Source organism: Spea bombifrons, chromosome 1, assembly GCF_027358695.1.
Source record: "Spea bombifrons isolate aSpeBom1 chromosome 1, aSpeBom1.2.pri, whole genome shotgun sequence".
NCBI classification, from domain to species: Eukaryota; Metazoa; Chordata; class Amphibia; order Anura; family Pelobatidae; genus Spea; species Spea bombifrons.
The window spans coordinates 59,992,327-60,009,346 of NC_071087.1; the positions used below are offsets into that span (position 1 = coordinate 59,992,327).

Below are 17,020 nucleotides of genomic sequence, written 5' to 3' on the forward strand. Positions count from 1 at the left end.
AATAAAGTGGTCTGTTATTGTTCCAATTTTACTTCTAACACGTCATATAACCTTTTGAGGGTAAGAATCCAACAAAAATTCTCCCTGGTTTAGTAATAAGCGAGCGCTTTCATTCCCTTTTTTTTTTTTTTTTACACTATTGGTAATGAAGGGGGGTATAGAATTCGAATTAGGGAAACTATCATCAATGTTCTTAGGTGCAGATTATTGACAGAAAATCCTATTTTTGTCATTTTTTACCATATGTTTGTTAAAGCAATATTCCCCTTTTCCATATTTGGTGAACCTGCGCAAAGTATACATCATTTTGTACATGAGTAGAAGGGCCTTCTTTTAAAATAATATAAATAAACAAAACATAATAAAAACCTAAACTACAATAGAAAAATAAAATCAGATTTTTATTATCTTGCTTAGATTTTGTAAATGCCACACCTAAACAATGACCCAATTTATGTTCAGCACAATTTCCTGATCAATACCGTTTTTTGTACTTATAGTGGAAGTGTTATGTGTTTTTTTTTTTTTTGTTTTTTTTTTGTTTTTTTTTTATAGAAAATACTTTTTGGTGGGGGGGGGTGATTTTTTTGGTGCTGTTACCAGTTCAGTATGGCTTGTCCCTTTGGGGATATCTGCTCTGGTGGGATCACTGATCTTCCAGTCAATGTTTTCCCCTTCTCCACCCCCAGGTGTGTTTGCTGATAAAAATTTGATCAGCAAGCAGGGCTACATAGACAATAATTGCAATCAGCCGTCTGGGGGAGCAATGTGAGAGCCCAGCCAGGTGTAGGCCCTGCTGAGGCTCTCCTGTCCTCAGGTGAACTTCCAGTGGGTGGCAGTAGATCACAAGATCGGGAATTCCTTGAACGATAGTGGTGCTTGGGGCGAGCACCATTACACACGATCATTCAGCAGGAAGCCAGAGATGAGAGCGAGATTCCAGGCTGATCTCCCATATAGCAGCAGGGAGATGTCCCTGCCGCTGCAACAAAGTCAATCGGGATGTACCTGTACACCCTAATGGGCTTTTTGGTGCAAGTTTTAAGGATGTACAGGTACGTCTTAAAGGGACTTAACTGGCTTAAAGAGACATAATCATCGTTAACAATATGAACTAGTGGACACCTATTTGAACGCTGGGTATCTGACACAAATCTTCTAGCATATAAAATATAAATCCAGTATTAAACAAATATTACTAGTTATATATTATAGGCCCAATACAGAACCTGGGTGCCTCAAGGTGTGCAAAGGCATATTTACAGGGGTGTCCAACCTGCGGCCCGCCAGCTGCGGCAGGACTACATCTCCCATAATGCTCTTTCAGCTAAGTGGTTGGCAGAGGAGTATGGGAGATGTAGTCCTGCAGCAGCTGGAGGGCCGTAGGTTGGACACCCTTGGCATATGAGATCAACCCCCAATCCTAGGAAGACAACTACAAACCAAAACTCCCAAAACAACCAAGGAGAATAAATAAGCCTATTGTATAATTTACTCATATTCAACAAGCAAAGCAAGAAAATTCAAGGTCCTGTCCATAATGGGAGAAAGATGCTGATATTTTTTATTGAAGAATGATATTTCTATGAAGTGGCGCCTTGCTGTATTCCTCCAAGCATTCTGGAGAGCCGAAATAGAGGTTCATTGACTAAGTAAAATGTCATCTGCAAGCAGACCCTTTTGATGTTTTCCTGCCATCTGGATTCCCAAAGTAAAACTAACGTAGCAGACCCTAGCCAATAGCCGGTGAATATAACATGGAAATCGCTGTTAGAAATTGCTGAGGGAGATTATTCCCAATGTATCCCATTAAACACCTACTCTGCGTCCAGGGACATGAGGATGGTGGAGATATACGGTGAGATCAGGTTAAAAAAAGCCTGTTTTATGTTACAAATTCTTGCGCTAGCATTTGCGAGCCTGATCCTGCTTCAGAAGGAATGTATGGTGTCCTCATCTGCAACAACTTCTTGCTGAGTTTCATAGCTAAAAGTGTCTAGGTGTTTAGCAGATTGCTATAGAAACATCTTTACATTAAGTACACAATGGTAAAAGTTCCAACTGACTGTGGGGCTCTCACACCCAGGTTCCTGCTTCTCCTAGGCCCTGGTGCAGAAATTTCCACAGGGCCCCCATTTCAACAGCTGGTCTGTGCCATCATTGCACCTAAACAATTTGTCTGTGCCTTCTTTACCCCTTGCCCCCCCCCAACATACACTCTGGCACACATATGTAAACCTACATGTACACATTCATTCTAACATTGAAACTGCGAGCTGCCTTGGTTTCACCACAGGGTCACATGCCGTAACGTGACCTCGATTCTCTCCCGTCTCCCCATGCTGGTTCAAAATATTTTAGAAAGGGCTTTTCTGACCTGGACTGATGCGGTCCTGGCCAGAAGGGCACTTTCTAAACTACTTTGAACCGGTACGAGGAGACAGGAATAAGGGGTTACAGGTCACACCGGCCCCCGTCACAGCTGCGTCCGCTGTAGTTACACCACTGCTGCGGACCACATTTCAGCAGAGGCAGCTGGGCAGACATCTCATTTCTAACTACAATAACTAAAGAATGCTTGCATCAAATTGCATGCAGTTAAACATATTTTACATGACAACTGGAGTGGAATATGTCCTTTAACAGGGCCTGTTCCGCAGACTAACAGAAACCAGTGCCTGTGCTATGAACAAAGCAATGTCTGGTCAACCTACCAAAAATAGAGCTTGGGTGCTCTGAAGAGCTTCTCGTAGAAACACCGGAAGGCAAAAGGATGGAATTCTGTTTTGTATAAAAAAAAGGTCAAAATTAGAGTGCAATACAATGTTAGTTTATTACTTAGGTATAGGTATAGGTATTTACACAGCATATGTGAATTGTTGACTCCTCTGTCTCCTCCCTGCTATTCTTAATAGTGTTTGACAAACCTAGTGGTTGCTATGGTAAGCAGTAGTAACAAACCACTCCAGTCAGCTGGAACAGTGACAGCCATACGTTTGTCTTTGCCTGCCTGAGACCAGAGCAGACACAATGGATGTTCCTAAAGATAGCAGCTACATCCCATACCGGACACTGGAGACAGAATTCCCTGCTACCAACAACAGGTAAAACCACTGACAACAGGATAATTAACAGCACCCATTATTCATTTTCAACACTGGCTGATCTCTACTAACATCAAGGTATCAGTAACTCTGACAGATGACCCCCAACTGTAATTTTATATAAACCCCTCAAATGCAGGTGAACCAGATGTTAAAAAGTTTATATAGTTGAGAAACAGCGCCGCCATCAGAAATCTTGGGGTCCAGTACAACTCTAAAGATAGAGCTCCTCTGCCCCATCCCACCCCATGTTCAGTTCTATCAGTCTATTAGTCACCAAAATGGGCTTTGTGTGCAAGCTACTGGAATGTCCAACACATCTATTGGATACATTTACCAAGAGCATACTAGGTTTTTAAAAAATGTAAATTTTCTTCACTTTTACTTATGGGTTTGGTATATATAGGGCAATAGTTTTAAAATGATATCATGTCAAGGGAACTACCGTACATTTTGCCTTCAACTATGTATTTATGAATAACCTTCAGTTAAAAATAAAAATCTATAGGTTTTTCCAGTTAAATTGTAAGCTTTTTCTAAGATTGTTACCTATATCAAAACGGGAAGAATGCGTACTATCCCTGAGGACTCAGTTAAATGGCCTGTATATTACCTTTTACCAAAATAAAGATTTATAATTACTTTACCCTCTATTTTCTTTAAATTATGAAATCTATAATTGCTTCTCAAATGCCAATGTTTTTTCTGTCATAACTTCTCTTTATATAATGCCATGCTCCCCACCGACATACCGAACTGCATTTGTCAGTTTCAATATGAAGGCCATTCTAACCGATTGTGAATTTATTCTCTGGTAGACTGAGCAGGCAGCAGACTCCTTGAGGGTGAATGTATTACTATAAGACAACCTCAGTATGTTTCTTGTAAGTGCTCAGTGGACCTCCCATACTACTCAATAGGATGTAGCAACAGCTACCAGTGTTCAGCTACTATACATGAGATTGGGTGCCATTGTACCGCTACTCTGCTTACACCAGGTTTTGTTCATTGAGCTTTTAGCTCCCTGGGCCGGTCAGCGGAGATCAGGTTGCACCACACTCTCTCATTACATTTCTTTTGGTTCATCTGTTTACAGTATGGAGCCTTTGTCTCTCCATGGATATTCCTCATACCCCATTTTGCAGCAAGCAATCCGCTGCAGGTCAGGACCGATAGGGGTCGATGTTAAAGCACAAACGCTCAATACAGAAAAGAATCGAGAGACCTACCAAAAGTGGAAGCAACAACACAGCCAGAGAGTGCAAGAGACTCTACCACACGGTGAGGGGGCATGGATTGCTAGGCTATAATGGCAAGTACATAAAGAAAGGAAAGCACTCTGGCAGCTTGTAGTTTATTTTAAACACACATTGCCGCTAGGGTTAGTTAATACTCCAGCTGTTGAGACTAGAGCTGAAACAACGAATCGATAAAATCGATAATAATCGATAACGGAAATCATCGATAACGATTTCCGTTATCGATTAATCGAGTGATCGATTCGTCGTTGGAGCACTAGGCTCCTTTTACTTACCTCCGCCAGCGTTCCCCGCTTCTGCTCCACGCTCTGCAGTCTCCGCCTTCTAGCTACGTGACGGATGTGACGCGCTTCAATCGAGTTCAATAAAGTTTTAAAAGTTTGAAGTGGAACGAGTCCGTAGCGGAGGTAAGTATTCTTTATGTCTATGTGCGAATCGCTCTGTGCGAGTGGCTCCATTCGCACAGAGCGATTCGCGGGGGTGGGGGTCCACGGCGGGGTGGGGGTCCACGGCGGGGTGGGGGTGGGGTTTCAGGGCAGGGTGTGAGTGTGGGTGCAGGGGAGAGTGGGGGTGCAGGGCAGAGTGGGGGTGGGGGGGCAGGCCAGGGTAGGAGACTGGGTGCAGGGCAGAGTGGGGGTGGGGATGCAGGGCAGGAGACTGGGTGCAGGGCAGAGTGGGGGTGGGGATGCAGGGTGTGAGTGTGGGTGCAGGGCAGAGTGGGGGTGGGGGGGTTAGGGCAGAGTGGGAGACTGGGTGCAGGGCAGAGTGGGAGACTGGGTGCAGGGCAGAGTGGGGGTGGGGGGGCAGGGCAGAGTGGGGGTGGGGGGGCAGGGCAGGGTGTGGGTGCAGGGCAGAATGTGGGGGCAGGGCAGAATGTGGGGGCAGGGCTGGGTGCAGGGCAGAGTTGGAGACTGGGTGCAGGGGCACAGTGCAAAGTGCTGGGTGCAAAGTGCCAGGGCTGGGTGCAAAGTGCCGGGTGCAAAGTGCCAGGGCTGGGGCAAAGTGCTGACTGCAAAGTGCTGGGTGCAAAGTGCCAGGGCTGGGTGCAAAGTGCTGGGTGCAAAGTGCCAGGGCTGGGGCAAAGTGCTGGGTGCAAAGTGCCAGTGCTGGGTGCAAAGTGCTGGGTGCAAAGTGCCAGGGCTGGGGCACAGTGTTGGGTGCAAAGTGCTGAGTGCTGGGTGCAAAGTGCCAGGGCTGGGTGCAAAGTGCTGGGTGCAAAGTGCAAGGGCTGGGTGCAAAGTGCTGGGTGCAAAGTGCTGGGTGCAAAGTGCATAAATATTGTGTGGGTTCTTGTACTTTGAAAATATTGTTTTTTATTACATCATAACAAAATAAGAATGTTAATGTAAATTTTAAGTTGTTTTTTAACATCCAGTTCATTAAATTCTTTTAAATAAACGAAAAATTTGCATATTGTTTTTTTTTATCCGATTAATCGATTAATCGAAAAAATAATCGGCCGATTAATCGATTATTAAAATAATCGTTAGTTGCAGCCCTAGTTGAGACTACATTTCCCATGACTCTCAGCCAGTCTAGTATGTTAAGCATCAAGGGAAAATGGGCGGGGAGCGGGGCGTGTCAAGACCCCGCTCCAGCGACGCGGAGGATTCGAGTCTTGACCCGGAGAACTGGAGAAGCTGTGCTTCACCGGGCAATCTCCGGGTCAAACCTGGAGAGTTCCCAGGTATGCCTACACTACACACTAACCTTTTTGTTGTTGACATTAATAGCATTACTGAACACCATAGGGAATGTAGACTGGGTTAGTTGTGGTTAATCTTTACCACCCCAGTTATTGTAAACTAAAGTTTTCATGTTGGGCAGGTTCATAACAGTGGTTATACCCTGGTGGTATAATTTTTCCAATTAATGCATAATTAACATTTGCCTCCCACCAGGAAACCCTTCTCCACAGCCAACAAAGTTGGACAATGGGGAGGAGGTATTAGGCTGGGAGAGGGAAAAGATATTCAGCATTGGTATACATATATGTTTATGTAATCCCTACAGCTGATTCTCATCACCTGCGAGAGACCGCCTGGTATGATCCCTCCATGCCAGCTCAGTATCTACAAAGTGCTGCACGCTGGGGCACCTTCAGTTGGAGAGACAGTCCTATTCTTGGCAAAGAATTTGGTATGTATGTGGAATACTGTATAAGACATACGTCCCTATTATGATTGAAAGGATAATACATCATAGGTCAGCATGGCTGTGATGTAGCTATGTAAAAAGTACAATTTCTAACATTTCTAGAACTGTAAACCTGATTTCTTTTTTTCAGTTGTGAACAGACACAAGTGTGAAACCAGAAATTACTTGTCAAAGTAAATGGCATGATGTGTCAGCATACAAGGTGAATAGGCATTAAAAGTATTGTATTGTGTGACATGACAATGGTACATCAGAGTTTACCTCAGTGAATATGTTATTCACTGAGGTAAACTCTGATGTACCATTGTCATCAGATTGTCATTACAATAGTATGTTTCTGCACGCTAACCAGTGACGTATTCTAGCCTAGGCCAACTAGGACTAGGGCAGCAGCCTCTCTGCCACCTATTGGGTGATCTGGTTCACTGGCCAGCATCGCCTCAATGTGAGGTGTGATGGCTTGGTGTCATAAGAATGAGGTCTGGTGTGTGAATTAGGTGTGAAGGCTGGGTCTAATGGAAGTGGAGTGTGATATGTAATAGCTGGGTATGATGAGCTTAAGGTGTGATATGTGTGATGGGAGTGAAGTGTGGTAGGTATGAGGGAGTGAGTTGTCATATGTGAAAGACGGAGAGGAAACGTTTAAGGGAAGAAAGAAGGAAAGAGAGAGAAAGAAAGAAAGAAAGAAAGAAAGAAAGAAAGAAAGAAGAATGAAAGAGAGAAGAAAAAAGTGCACGTATGTGACAGGCATATGCATTGTATAGCACGGAATATGATGGCACTATATAAAACAATAAATAATAATATATACTACTTTATATATATATATATTCTCCATTCCTCTTTTATTTATTCTCTTAGGTCTGCATCTGTCTCACAACTATTTCATCTTGCATAGCAGAGAACAACATGATCATCAATGTGATAAAAGCATAACAAGTGAAACAAATCTACAGCAAACACCAAGACATTTTGGAAAGTACTGGCTTCCAACAGAGGATTCAAATAGGAAATGTACTACACAAAACCAGTGTAAGGGCAATTATCATCTCCACAGCTTTTGCATCAACTAAATATATCTATGAAAAACAACATTAACTTAAAAGTCATTTTGAAATTTATTTGGAACATAACTGTTCCTTTATCGTAAATAAATATCCTCCTTAACCCCTTAAGGACAATAGGGGTTTTTACTCGTAGTATATTGCGGGACAATGGCTCTTTTAACGTTTTCCAGTGTTACTGTTTAGCTGTGATTTTCTTCTCTCTCATTTCATGCTCCCACACATATTATATATTGTTTTTTTCAGGATAAACAGGGCTTTCTTTAGATACCATTCATTTTATCATATCATCTAATTTACTATAAAAAAATGATAAAATATGGGGATTTTTTGTTAAAAAATTACTTTTTCTCACTTTTTAAACAGAAAACTTTTACTCATCTGCAAAAACTAATGAAAAAACCTGCTAAATAGATTCTACTATTTGTCCTGAGTTTAGAAATACCCAATGTTTTTATGTTTTTTTGCTTTTTTCTACACATTATGGGGCAATAAGTACAGGTAGCGTTTTGCCATTTCAAAACCTTTTTTTCCAAATCTGGTCATTATTCCCCCCATGTGCCATTTCAGGTATCTTTGAAGCCGGCCAATGAAATTTACCCCATCAAATCATATATTTTTAAAAACTAGACACCCCAAGGTATTTGAAATGCTGGTATTTTAACCCTTTCAATGCACTAATTTTACCACTACCCTTTGTGAAACTTTATGGTAGTAATTCTTTTTGTATTTTTTTCACACATGTTGTATAAATTTATCGCTCCTGGTATATGTCCGTGTCACACAACACCCCAATATGTGTTCAGTAACATCTCCTGAGCGCAGCGATACCCCCCATGCATGGGTTTGTAGGGTTATTTGGGAGGTAAAAGGCCGCCTTTGTGAGGTGTGTATTTTTTTGCCATTTACACATCTGCCCCATGTCCCATATTTGGGACATCTTTGAACCCGGCCAATTCAATTTACCCCTTCAAATCATATATTTTTTAATACTAGACACCCTATGGGCATTTGTAATGCCAATATTTTAACTCTTTCCATGATGGAATTTTTGTAAAAATAAAAAATTTTAGGACTTGCTTATTAAAAACTTTTTTTTTTTTTTGCTGACAGTGGGGATTTTTACATGTTACCATATTTTTAACATTTTTTTAAACATTTTTTTTAATTTTTTTTTAATTTTTTTTTTTAATTTTTTTTTTTTTTTTTACACTAGTCACTCATTAGTGAGCTGGGCTCCATTGACCTTGCATGGTTGGATGCAGTACCTGCATTCAACCTGCAGGAGGAGCTCGAGAGTTCTCAAGAGGGTCTGGATAGACCCTCTGTGAACTCAAATCTCTTGTTAATGCCATCCTGTGAATGACGGCAACGTCATTCACAGGATGGCACTTGTGGTTGCTCCTCGGAGCAATCACAAGGCGATCGGGGGTCGGGGGGGTGTGTTGCTACATGCCTCGATACTGAGGCATGTCAGCAACACAGTTTATGCTTAGGAAGCGATTCCGATTGCGATTCCGATTCCGATTGCGATTCCGATTGCGGCGGCGGCCATTTTTCCTCCGGGGAGGGCTGCCGAGGGCTGCCCTCCCCGGATCCACGGTCAGCCTCACTTGTGGATGCTGCAAAGCGGCGATGCAGCTATTTAACGGCAGCCCGTACATGTACGGGCATTGTCGTTAACCCGTTTCATGGCAACCCCGTACATGTACGGGGATTGTCGTTAAGGGGTTAAAGCACTCTACATAGTCATTTTGACCCACCCATTTTCAACATACGCTGTTTGCTTGAGTAAAAACTGATAAAGTAAATTGGCATGACAAACTCTTTAAAAGTATAGGACATGTGGCAAAACGTAATAATTAAAGGGAACTCCGTTCTATTTTTGTCCATATTTCATATATTTGTACGCCACTGGAGGACCACCAGCAACAGCAGCACTGCACCTATGGATACACACATCCAGCAGCATGCTATGGGACTCAACTTCCCTACAAATTGAACCAGTTTGATTAATTGATCCCTCAGAGTAAGGAAGGTCATATGGCAGCAGCACTAGTAGCAGGGCACTGGGAGTGGGTATTTTCCAAATATTACACAAATTAAAATAATTGATCGCCCAGAGTCAGGATGGTGAAAGGGGAGCAATAGCAGAGCACTGGGCTTGGACAGGCAGGTGCTGGCAGATGGGAGCGTAAAGAAGGAGACTGAGCAGCGCCAGTAGAACCTCACTCGATTTTAGTATTGAGTGCTGGGGACCCAAATTTGAGAAGATATACTTTCAAGAAAGCCAGCTGCTCTACCAAGTGTGGAGAGAGCAGGATTCTTTGTGGGTTGAGTATGTTGCCTATCACAGAGAAAACACTTTCACTTTGAACAGTGGTCGGTGAGCATGAAAGCAACTGCTGGGTCACCAAAGAGAGGCCTGACCAGACAACATCTTTCTAGTACCAATAGCTTAGAGGGCCTGTACTAGGAGGTAATGGTTGTTCCTCAAGGTAGGCTTTGATCCTTTCAGAGACGCTAGTGGTGCTAGTAGCCACCAAAGTATCAAAAGCCACTGCCCAGATGGTTGATGCTCCGGTGGATCTAGTGTAGCTGCTCTGCGCGGGTACAAGGGATTAGAATTGGAGATGTGGCTGGTACTTTTGCCACTGTTGCTGGGAATTTTCATATCTAACTCTGAATCTCTCCTTCGCTTAACATGAACCCTACAGACAAGCATGTCTCTCCAAGCATTAAAGTTATTTTTAAGGGCCAATTCGCCCTTAAACCTTGGGTCACAGAGGGTGGCCAGCATGTATTCTATCAGCATTCTGATCACTTCTCGACCTATACATGTAATCTGTCACCTAGAAAGACCTCATTTTGTTCCAGGAAGTGCATATGTTGTTTAAAATAGGTAAGTAAAAGGATGACCTGGCCCAAAGTGGCATTGCACCATCTGCCTCATTATTGCTTTTTCCCTCTGCCGAATGGAAAGGGCACACCAATGTTCTGCTCAGAGGACATGGAGTAAAGAGCCTGGTGCTGATCTAGAATCCGCTCCATCGTGTCCAGGGTGGAGTTCCAGCGGGTGACTATCATGATATAGATGGTGGTGGAGTAAACCTGCCTTCTGCTCCTCCCTCAGCTGCTGACTTACCTTCAATCTTACAATCAAAGCCTACGCTGCCCGCCAGTTGGAATAGTTGCTCTCACCACCAGGTGCAGTATATGTGCTGCACAACGCCTAAACCACAATGTCTCCATGTCTAACCACTTTCACCATGTTTGCTGCCCATCAGTCACCACCATTTCCATTTCTACTGCTATGTCTGCCTGTGGTAGATGCAAGCTAATGTGCTCTGCTCATCCATACCCTGAGCATGGAGTAGGAAGCATCCTATCCGCTAACCATCCTAACCCTGCTGCCTTTCTGCCCCTCTCCTTTCGCCCCATGTACCTACACCGGCTAAAGTAGTACTGTCTTCCAAATGTTTGGGCTGCCACCAGAGTGCCGCCAGTGAAAGAAAGGCATGCGGTAGTGGTGCTCCATATGTCAGAGGTGAAGGTTATGGTTATCCAGCTGCCTTGGACAGCTTGTCCCTGGTAAAGGGAGGGCACTACAGTCGTGCTGAAGGTGGTAAACACGAGAAGCCGTAGGAGGGATAAAGGGCCTCTAGCCGCAAACTCCCACACTTTACTACGGGACCAGACAAAGTAGTAGTAGTGTTTCTTTTTTTTCTCTCCCCATAATTGTATTTGTGTTGGTTGTGATGGTGGTACTGCTGCCAGTGCATATAGGGAACCCATGGCATAGGTACTTTGCTGCTGCTTCTGCAGAGTGGAAGAAGCAACACACTTAACAGAAAAATTATTATAAGATGTGTCTGGCTCATAATCTAAATCAAGGTCATTGTTGTCATCGACAGCATTGTCATTGAAGATGGCCATACCCTTTTCTACCTGGGAGGAAGAGAAAGGTCCACTCTTGCTGCAACAGTAGACCTTCCCTCTTCTTCTTTGCTATCTTCTGTAACAAAAATAGATCTGCTACTATCATCTGACAGTGCCACTGCCTGGCGATCTTTGCTTACGGTAGTTATAGCACCAAGGGTGGTAGTGGTAGCCCCAAGGGTGGTTGTGGTTACACTGGCAATGGTGGTTTTAGTCTGTACTTCACCATAAAATAGCTTGCACGTGATGCCCAATCCACAGATCAATCCTTCTCACAGACATTTCCAAATGTTTTGTACTCACGGTAAAAATAAAAAAATAAAAATTAAAAGGTATACCCCCTACTCAGGAATTTCATTTAGTCAAATGCCAAGTTTTGCCACCATTATTATTCAGCAATGAATTGAAGACAATAAAAAAAATAACTTGTCTGCAAATTAGAGGTTTGGCTGGTAACGTTAATGGACAACTATCTTAAACTACACAAGACCAATACAAAACACCAATATTTATTTATCAATGAAGAACAACATATGATATGAAAGATAATAAAATAAACTGTCCACAAATTAGAGGTTTGGCTGGTAGCATAAATGGGCAACTGTCTTAATCAACTAAACTCTACTCATGAACAGAACAGTATTTAATAAAACACTTGTGTAATTAACTTTAATACATAATATTGTATATGAGCAATCTCAGCCTCTTCTAACCTAACTGTCACTGGTTTACACTCCAACACTCATGAGTCTGTAAACGCTGCCACTGACAAGTTAAAATGGTGTCAGCAAGCTTATATGAATATACTGAATGCAGATTGGCCAGAGTAAAAAAATAAAGAAAAACCCCACAGGCTGTTGAACCCATCAATCACTATAATCAATGAGTCTTTCCACATGCCACAATTGTTCTCGCTGCATCTATCTATCAATCACTTATTCAGTACCCTCCTACATAGTGTGGTCACATGTAACAGAGAGATGAAGTCATTAACCCCTTTAGGACCGACGTTGGCAAACTGCGTCTTCCCTTGAAGGCCGCAGTTTTTTTGTAAATATTTAAATTCCGTGCTCATGATTCACTTCAAAGCGATCACGTGCACGAAATTGAGGGGGAGTGGCTGCTACAGATTACTGGGGACACCCAGCGGTCAGTAGCAGCCGCCCCTCGCGATCCCAGCGTTCATAGCGACGCTGGATCGCGCATCATCGATGACGTACCTGGTACGTCCCGGTCTGCCGGTGACCTTTGACCAGGAAGTACCAGGTACATCCCGGTCTTGAAGGGGGTCCCTCTATGTTTTCAGAGTTCATAGGAGTACACAAACTAAGCAGAATTCATTAAAAATGAAGTTTGTGTGAATGCAAATCCACTTAACATATAAATGTTTAACAAGATATGTGACACAGCCATTGTCTTGTATACATGTACATTCACCCTGCACTTGCTGGCACAAATCCCCTGCTCATCTCATATAGTGATCGCCCAAGAGCAAGGCCATTCATTGTGATCTGATGAAGAACTCCCTTGCCATCAGCAATGAAGAGGCCGCAGAGAATGGGACCTTGCTCTTTTCCATAACCACCATAATCTTTTTAAATCTGTATTGCAAAATCAGAAAGCAAGGCACCTTCATTGGACCAAGCACACCCTAGTTACATAAAGTATTTATCCATGCCAAACACGTAAACTGCGACTCTACGGGGCAGGCGACAAACTCTGTGCTTATAACTTTAAATCATTCTATGTGGTCACCAAAAGCAATATAAAATTAATATCAAATATTCCCCTTTGTTACCTAAGTTTCAAATCTTTGAACCCTCCATTGACCACTGTAGTTCCTTGTCAGTTTGGTGCTGTCTTGGAAATTTTGGCATTGCTGAGTTGCAAAGAGTGGTTGGAAACAATCTTTCTTTAAAAAAAAAAAATTATAATGATTTTATTCATAAATTCAAGGATTCACAACAGGCCATATCTTTTACGTTTCCATATTTTAAAGCATAAATAAGATACAGAATTATAAGATACATAAGTTACAATACTAAGTTACAATTATCAGTTGCAGTTTAGGCCTAATTCACTATACATTGTGTCTGACATTAACCTTCAAAATACATAAATACATACATCCCTTTATCATTCTTTTCCATACATCAAACTTCCTCTTAGAGGAGGGACTAAGGGATTCTATCAGGGCAGATTAGACGTTCTGATGTAATATTAAATTCAATTATATTATATTAAAATTAAATTATATCGTCCAGGGACAAAAGGCACAAAAACGGACGGAAACCTTCCTATGTTTGAAATCACCTATAGTTGTCATTTTCCTCTGTACAATCCTCTAGGAATAGTTTACATGGTTGCCAAATTTTATCAAATGTACCAATATTATTAATTTTAAGAAAATAACCTTTTTCCATTGTATATTGATATTGTATTTCTTTAATAACTGTCTTCCAACTGAATTTTTCCTTCATTTCTCCAGCGCCTAGCCATACAGATCTTTGCAGCAAGAAAAATATGAACAATTAGAATCTTTAGCTTTAACTGAAATTTTTCTAGTCCCAAATGGAACAAGAATATCTGAGGATCCAATTGGTCCTGAGATTGAAAAAGCCATCTGAGTAGTCGCAAGATATTATTTTTGAGATCAGATAATTGAGAGCAATCCCACCATATGTTGGCGAATGTTCCAGTGGGGGCAGAGCATCGCCAGCACCTATCTGAGTTTATACAACAAATTTTGTTAAGTCTGCTTGGGACAAAATACCATCGGTAAATCATTTTAATATAAATATTATATAAATCAAATTTATCGAATGGACATTTCTTTTCGTCAGTACGAAAGCTTGGCGCCAACGTTCCAGCTCAAGCTCTATACCCAGATCGCTTTCCCACCTCACAATCGGTGAACCTTTCTCATCCATATGAAGCCCTTGTAACAGTATAATTGAGCTCGAGATTTGTTTTTGTCTTTTGTGTAAAGCCAACCAGTGTTCTACTGGATTTTTGTCTATTTTTTACCTGATTAATATAGTTATTGATCCTTAAGTCAATAAATAACTCAGAGGTTGGTAAAGAATAACAATCTCTAATCTGGGAAAAGGGCATAAGTACATCTTGATTTAAGATGTTTTCAATGCAGGATATCCCACAGTTTTGCCATTTAGTTAAATCAATATCCCTAATGTAATAATGAATAACCTCTATAGAAGTAGAGGGTGAGAGAGATATCATAGATTATTTGGTTCAAATTAATTATTTCCTTTAACTGAAATAGATCAACCCAAAATAAAGAATATAGTTCACATTTTCTAATATCTGCTTCCTCAATTTGTAGCCACCTCGGAGGGTTATTTGAATTTTTAATCCATGCTAAGTAGTGTATCAACTACTTGCTTCGTGGAGATTGTTAATATTTGGGTAGGATATCCCCCCCCCATGGGATTTTTTACTTAATATGTTATTGGCAATTCTTGTTTTTTTTATGCCAAATAAATTGGTCAATAATTTGTTGGAACTGTTTTAATTGTTCTAAAAAGATTTATGCTTCCAAACCATGAGATTTCAAGATTTTTCCAATCCGGAAATTTAAGCTTTGTTTTTTTCCAATAAATGTTTAAAATTATAATTAATAAGTGAAGGTAAATCTTTTGTAATTTTAATTCCTAAATAATCCATGGTTTGGCCATTCCAATCTAATCTGTACAGAGAACCAAGCTCATTAATTTCATCTTAAATCGTAATTACTTGTGCCTTCTCAAGATTGATTTTACAGTTAGAGATTGATCCGTATTGATCAATCAGTATAAAAAGTGCAGGAATAGGGAGAGACAGGTTCGTCATGGACAGAAGTATATCGTCCGCATAAAGAGATGTTTTGTACGAGTCAGAGTTAATTTCTACCCCAAAGATGTCAGGAGATTGCCTTATTGTGTCAGCTAACACTGAACTCAGGTCCAATACTGACAGCATATAGCAATGGAGCTAATGGACAACCCTGACGGGTTCGTTTTTTTTTTTAGGGAACCAGTCCAACATATGAGGGGCTGTAATCTTTCTCCTTGGAGACCAAGGAGGAAGATTGCCTGAAGCAGTAGAAGGCGGAGAACCAATGAAAGAAACAAAATATGGGCCCCAAAGTGGTTTGGGCTAGCCCTGTTGGCAACATTGACGGCCCCAACAGACTTCCTCGGGGTATGAAAGGAGCAAATCCTCTGTTACTCAAAACACACCTTTGTTAAGCTAATGTCAAGAAATGTGCACGAAAGAAGGAGCAGTGGTGGAACAAGGGCTGCAGACGCATAGTTCATCTGCATGGACATCCTTTCTATCATAGTCTGGATGTTAGAAGCATCATCATAGATAGAGTGAGAACCAGCTCTGCACAGCTGTGGGTCTTGTCTGTTTGATTGACTTCACAGCATTTAGCACCCAAACTGAACTAACAGAAGATCTGGATACACATTTAACAGTTGTTTTTACTGCATGGTGTCAGCCATACCGCCAGTCCTTATAGCTTTTCCTGCTAGCAACGCAAATGTAGCAGATGTAGACACAAAATAGCCCTCACCAATATGAGAGCAAAGTGTAGAGGACCTATAAGGACTGGAAGAATAAGCCTGAAGTAAAGAAACATATGGTGCTAAATACATATCCAAAAAGGAACATATAGGTTCCAATGTGGAATCAATACAGGTGTCAGGGTCCGCAACTCCGGACCCGACGAAACTACTCACCCGAGTACCCGATGCCCGCGGGTACTGAATCCCGCGACGCGTCTCCAGCTTCTTCCTCCTCTGCCAGCATGCCTGCGCTCAGCAAACTTTATGCGTCCCGGGAGACACCGGGGAACGTGCACGGATGACATCACGGTTGGGGGCGAGGCTTCCCCCAGGTGGCAAGTTTAAAATCCAGCACTGAGCTTAGCTTAGTGCTCAGTGATTGTTTTTCTATTGAGCTTCCCGTGCGTTTATAGTATTCTCCCTGCGATTTTTGTGTACCGACCCTGGCTTCTCCTCGACTCTGCTGCCCTCCATTACCCGACCCTTGGCTACTAAACGGCATTCCTGATATTCTTGGTTTCCTGACTCTGGCTTCGGATTTTGACCTCGCTGCTCGCTATTATCCTGACCTCGGCTACGTTCCTGACTTCTGCTACTTCGATCTGCCCTATTTTAAGCTGCATTTAGCTGTTTATCGCCTCCTGGGGTTACGTCCCTGCATACCGGACTCCACCATTGTTCCAGCCTTACAACAGGCCACTATTGGTCTACAGGGTGGTGGTCTAGTGGGCTTATGTACTTTGGGGACTGTGTCAAATACAGGTACAACTGGTACCACCATTAGTTGTATAATAACTGATTGTGTCAAAGAAAAACATTATTTACTCCTGGTTCTAGGAGAGCACTTATCTTGGACTGAATGTGGTGAGTGGTATCAATAGTCAAGGGAAAAATAAAAACCAATGATCCTCTCAATGCCTCTCACACTC

General features: G+C 42.1%; 1 protein-coding gene across 1 annotated transcript; it reads left to right on the top strand.

The window, feature by feature from the left end:
• Positions 1–2,973: 2,973 nt before the first annotated feature.
• Positions 2,974–7,641, top strand: TEKTIP1 (tektin bundle interacting protein 1). Its single transcript, XM_053455885.1, has 5 exons — positions 2,974–3,104; positions 4,201–4,385; positions 6,377–6,502; positions 6,651–6,722; positions 7,382–7,641. The coding sequence occupies exons 1-4, from the start codon at positions 3,031–3,033 to the stop codon at positions 6,695–6,697; spliced, it is 432 nt and encodes a 143-aa protein (XP_053311860.1). The 5' UTR covers positions 2,974–3,030; the 3' UTR covers positions 6,698–6,722; positions 7,382–7,641.
• The last annotated feature ends 9,379 nt before the right edge of the window (positions 7,642–17,020 follow it).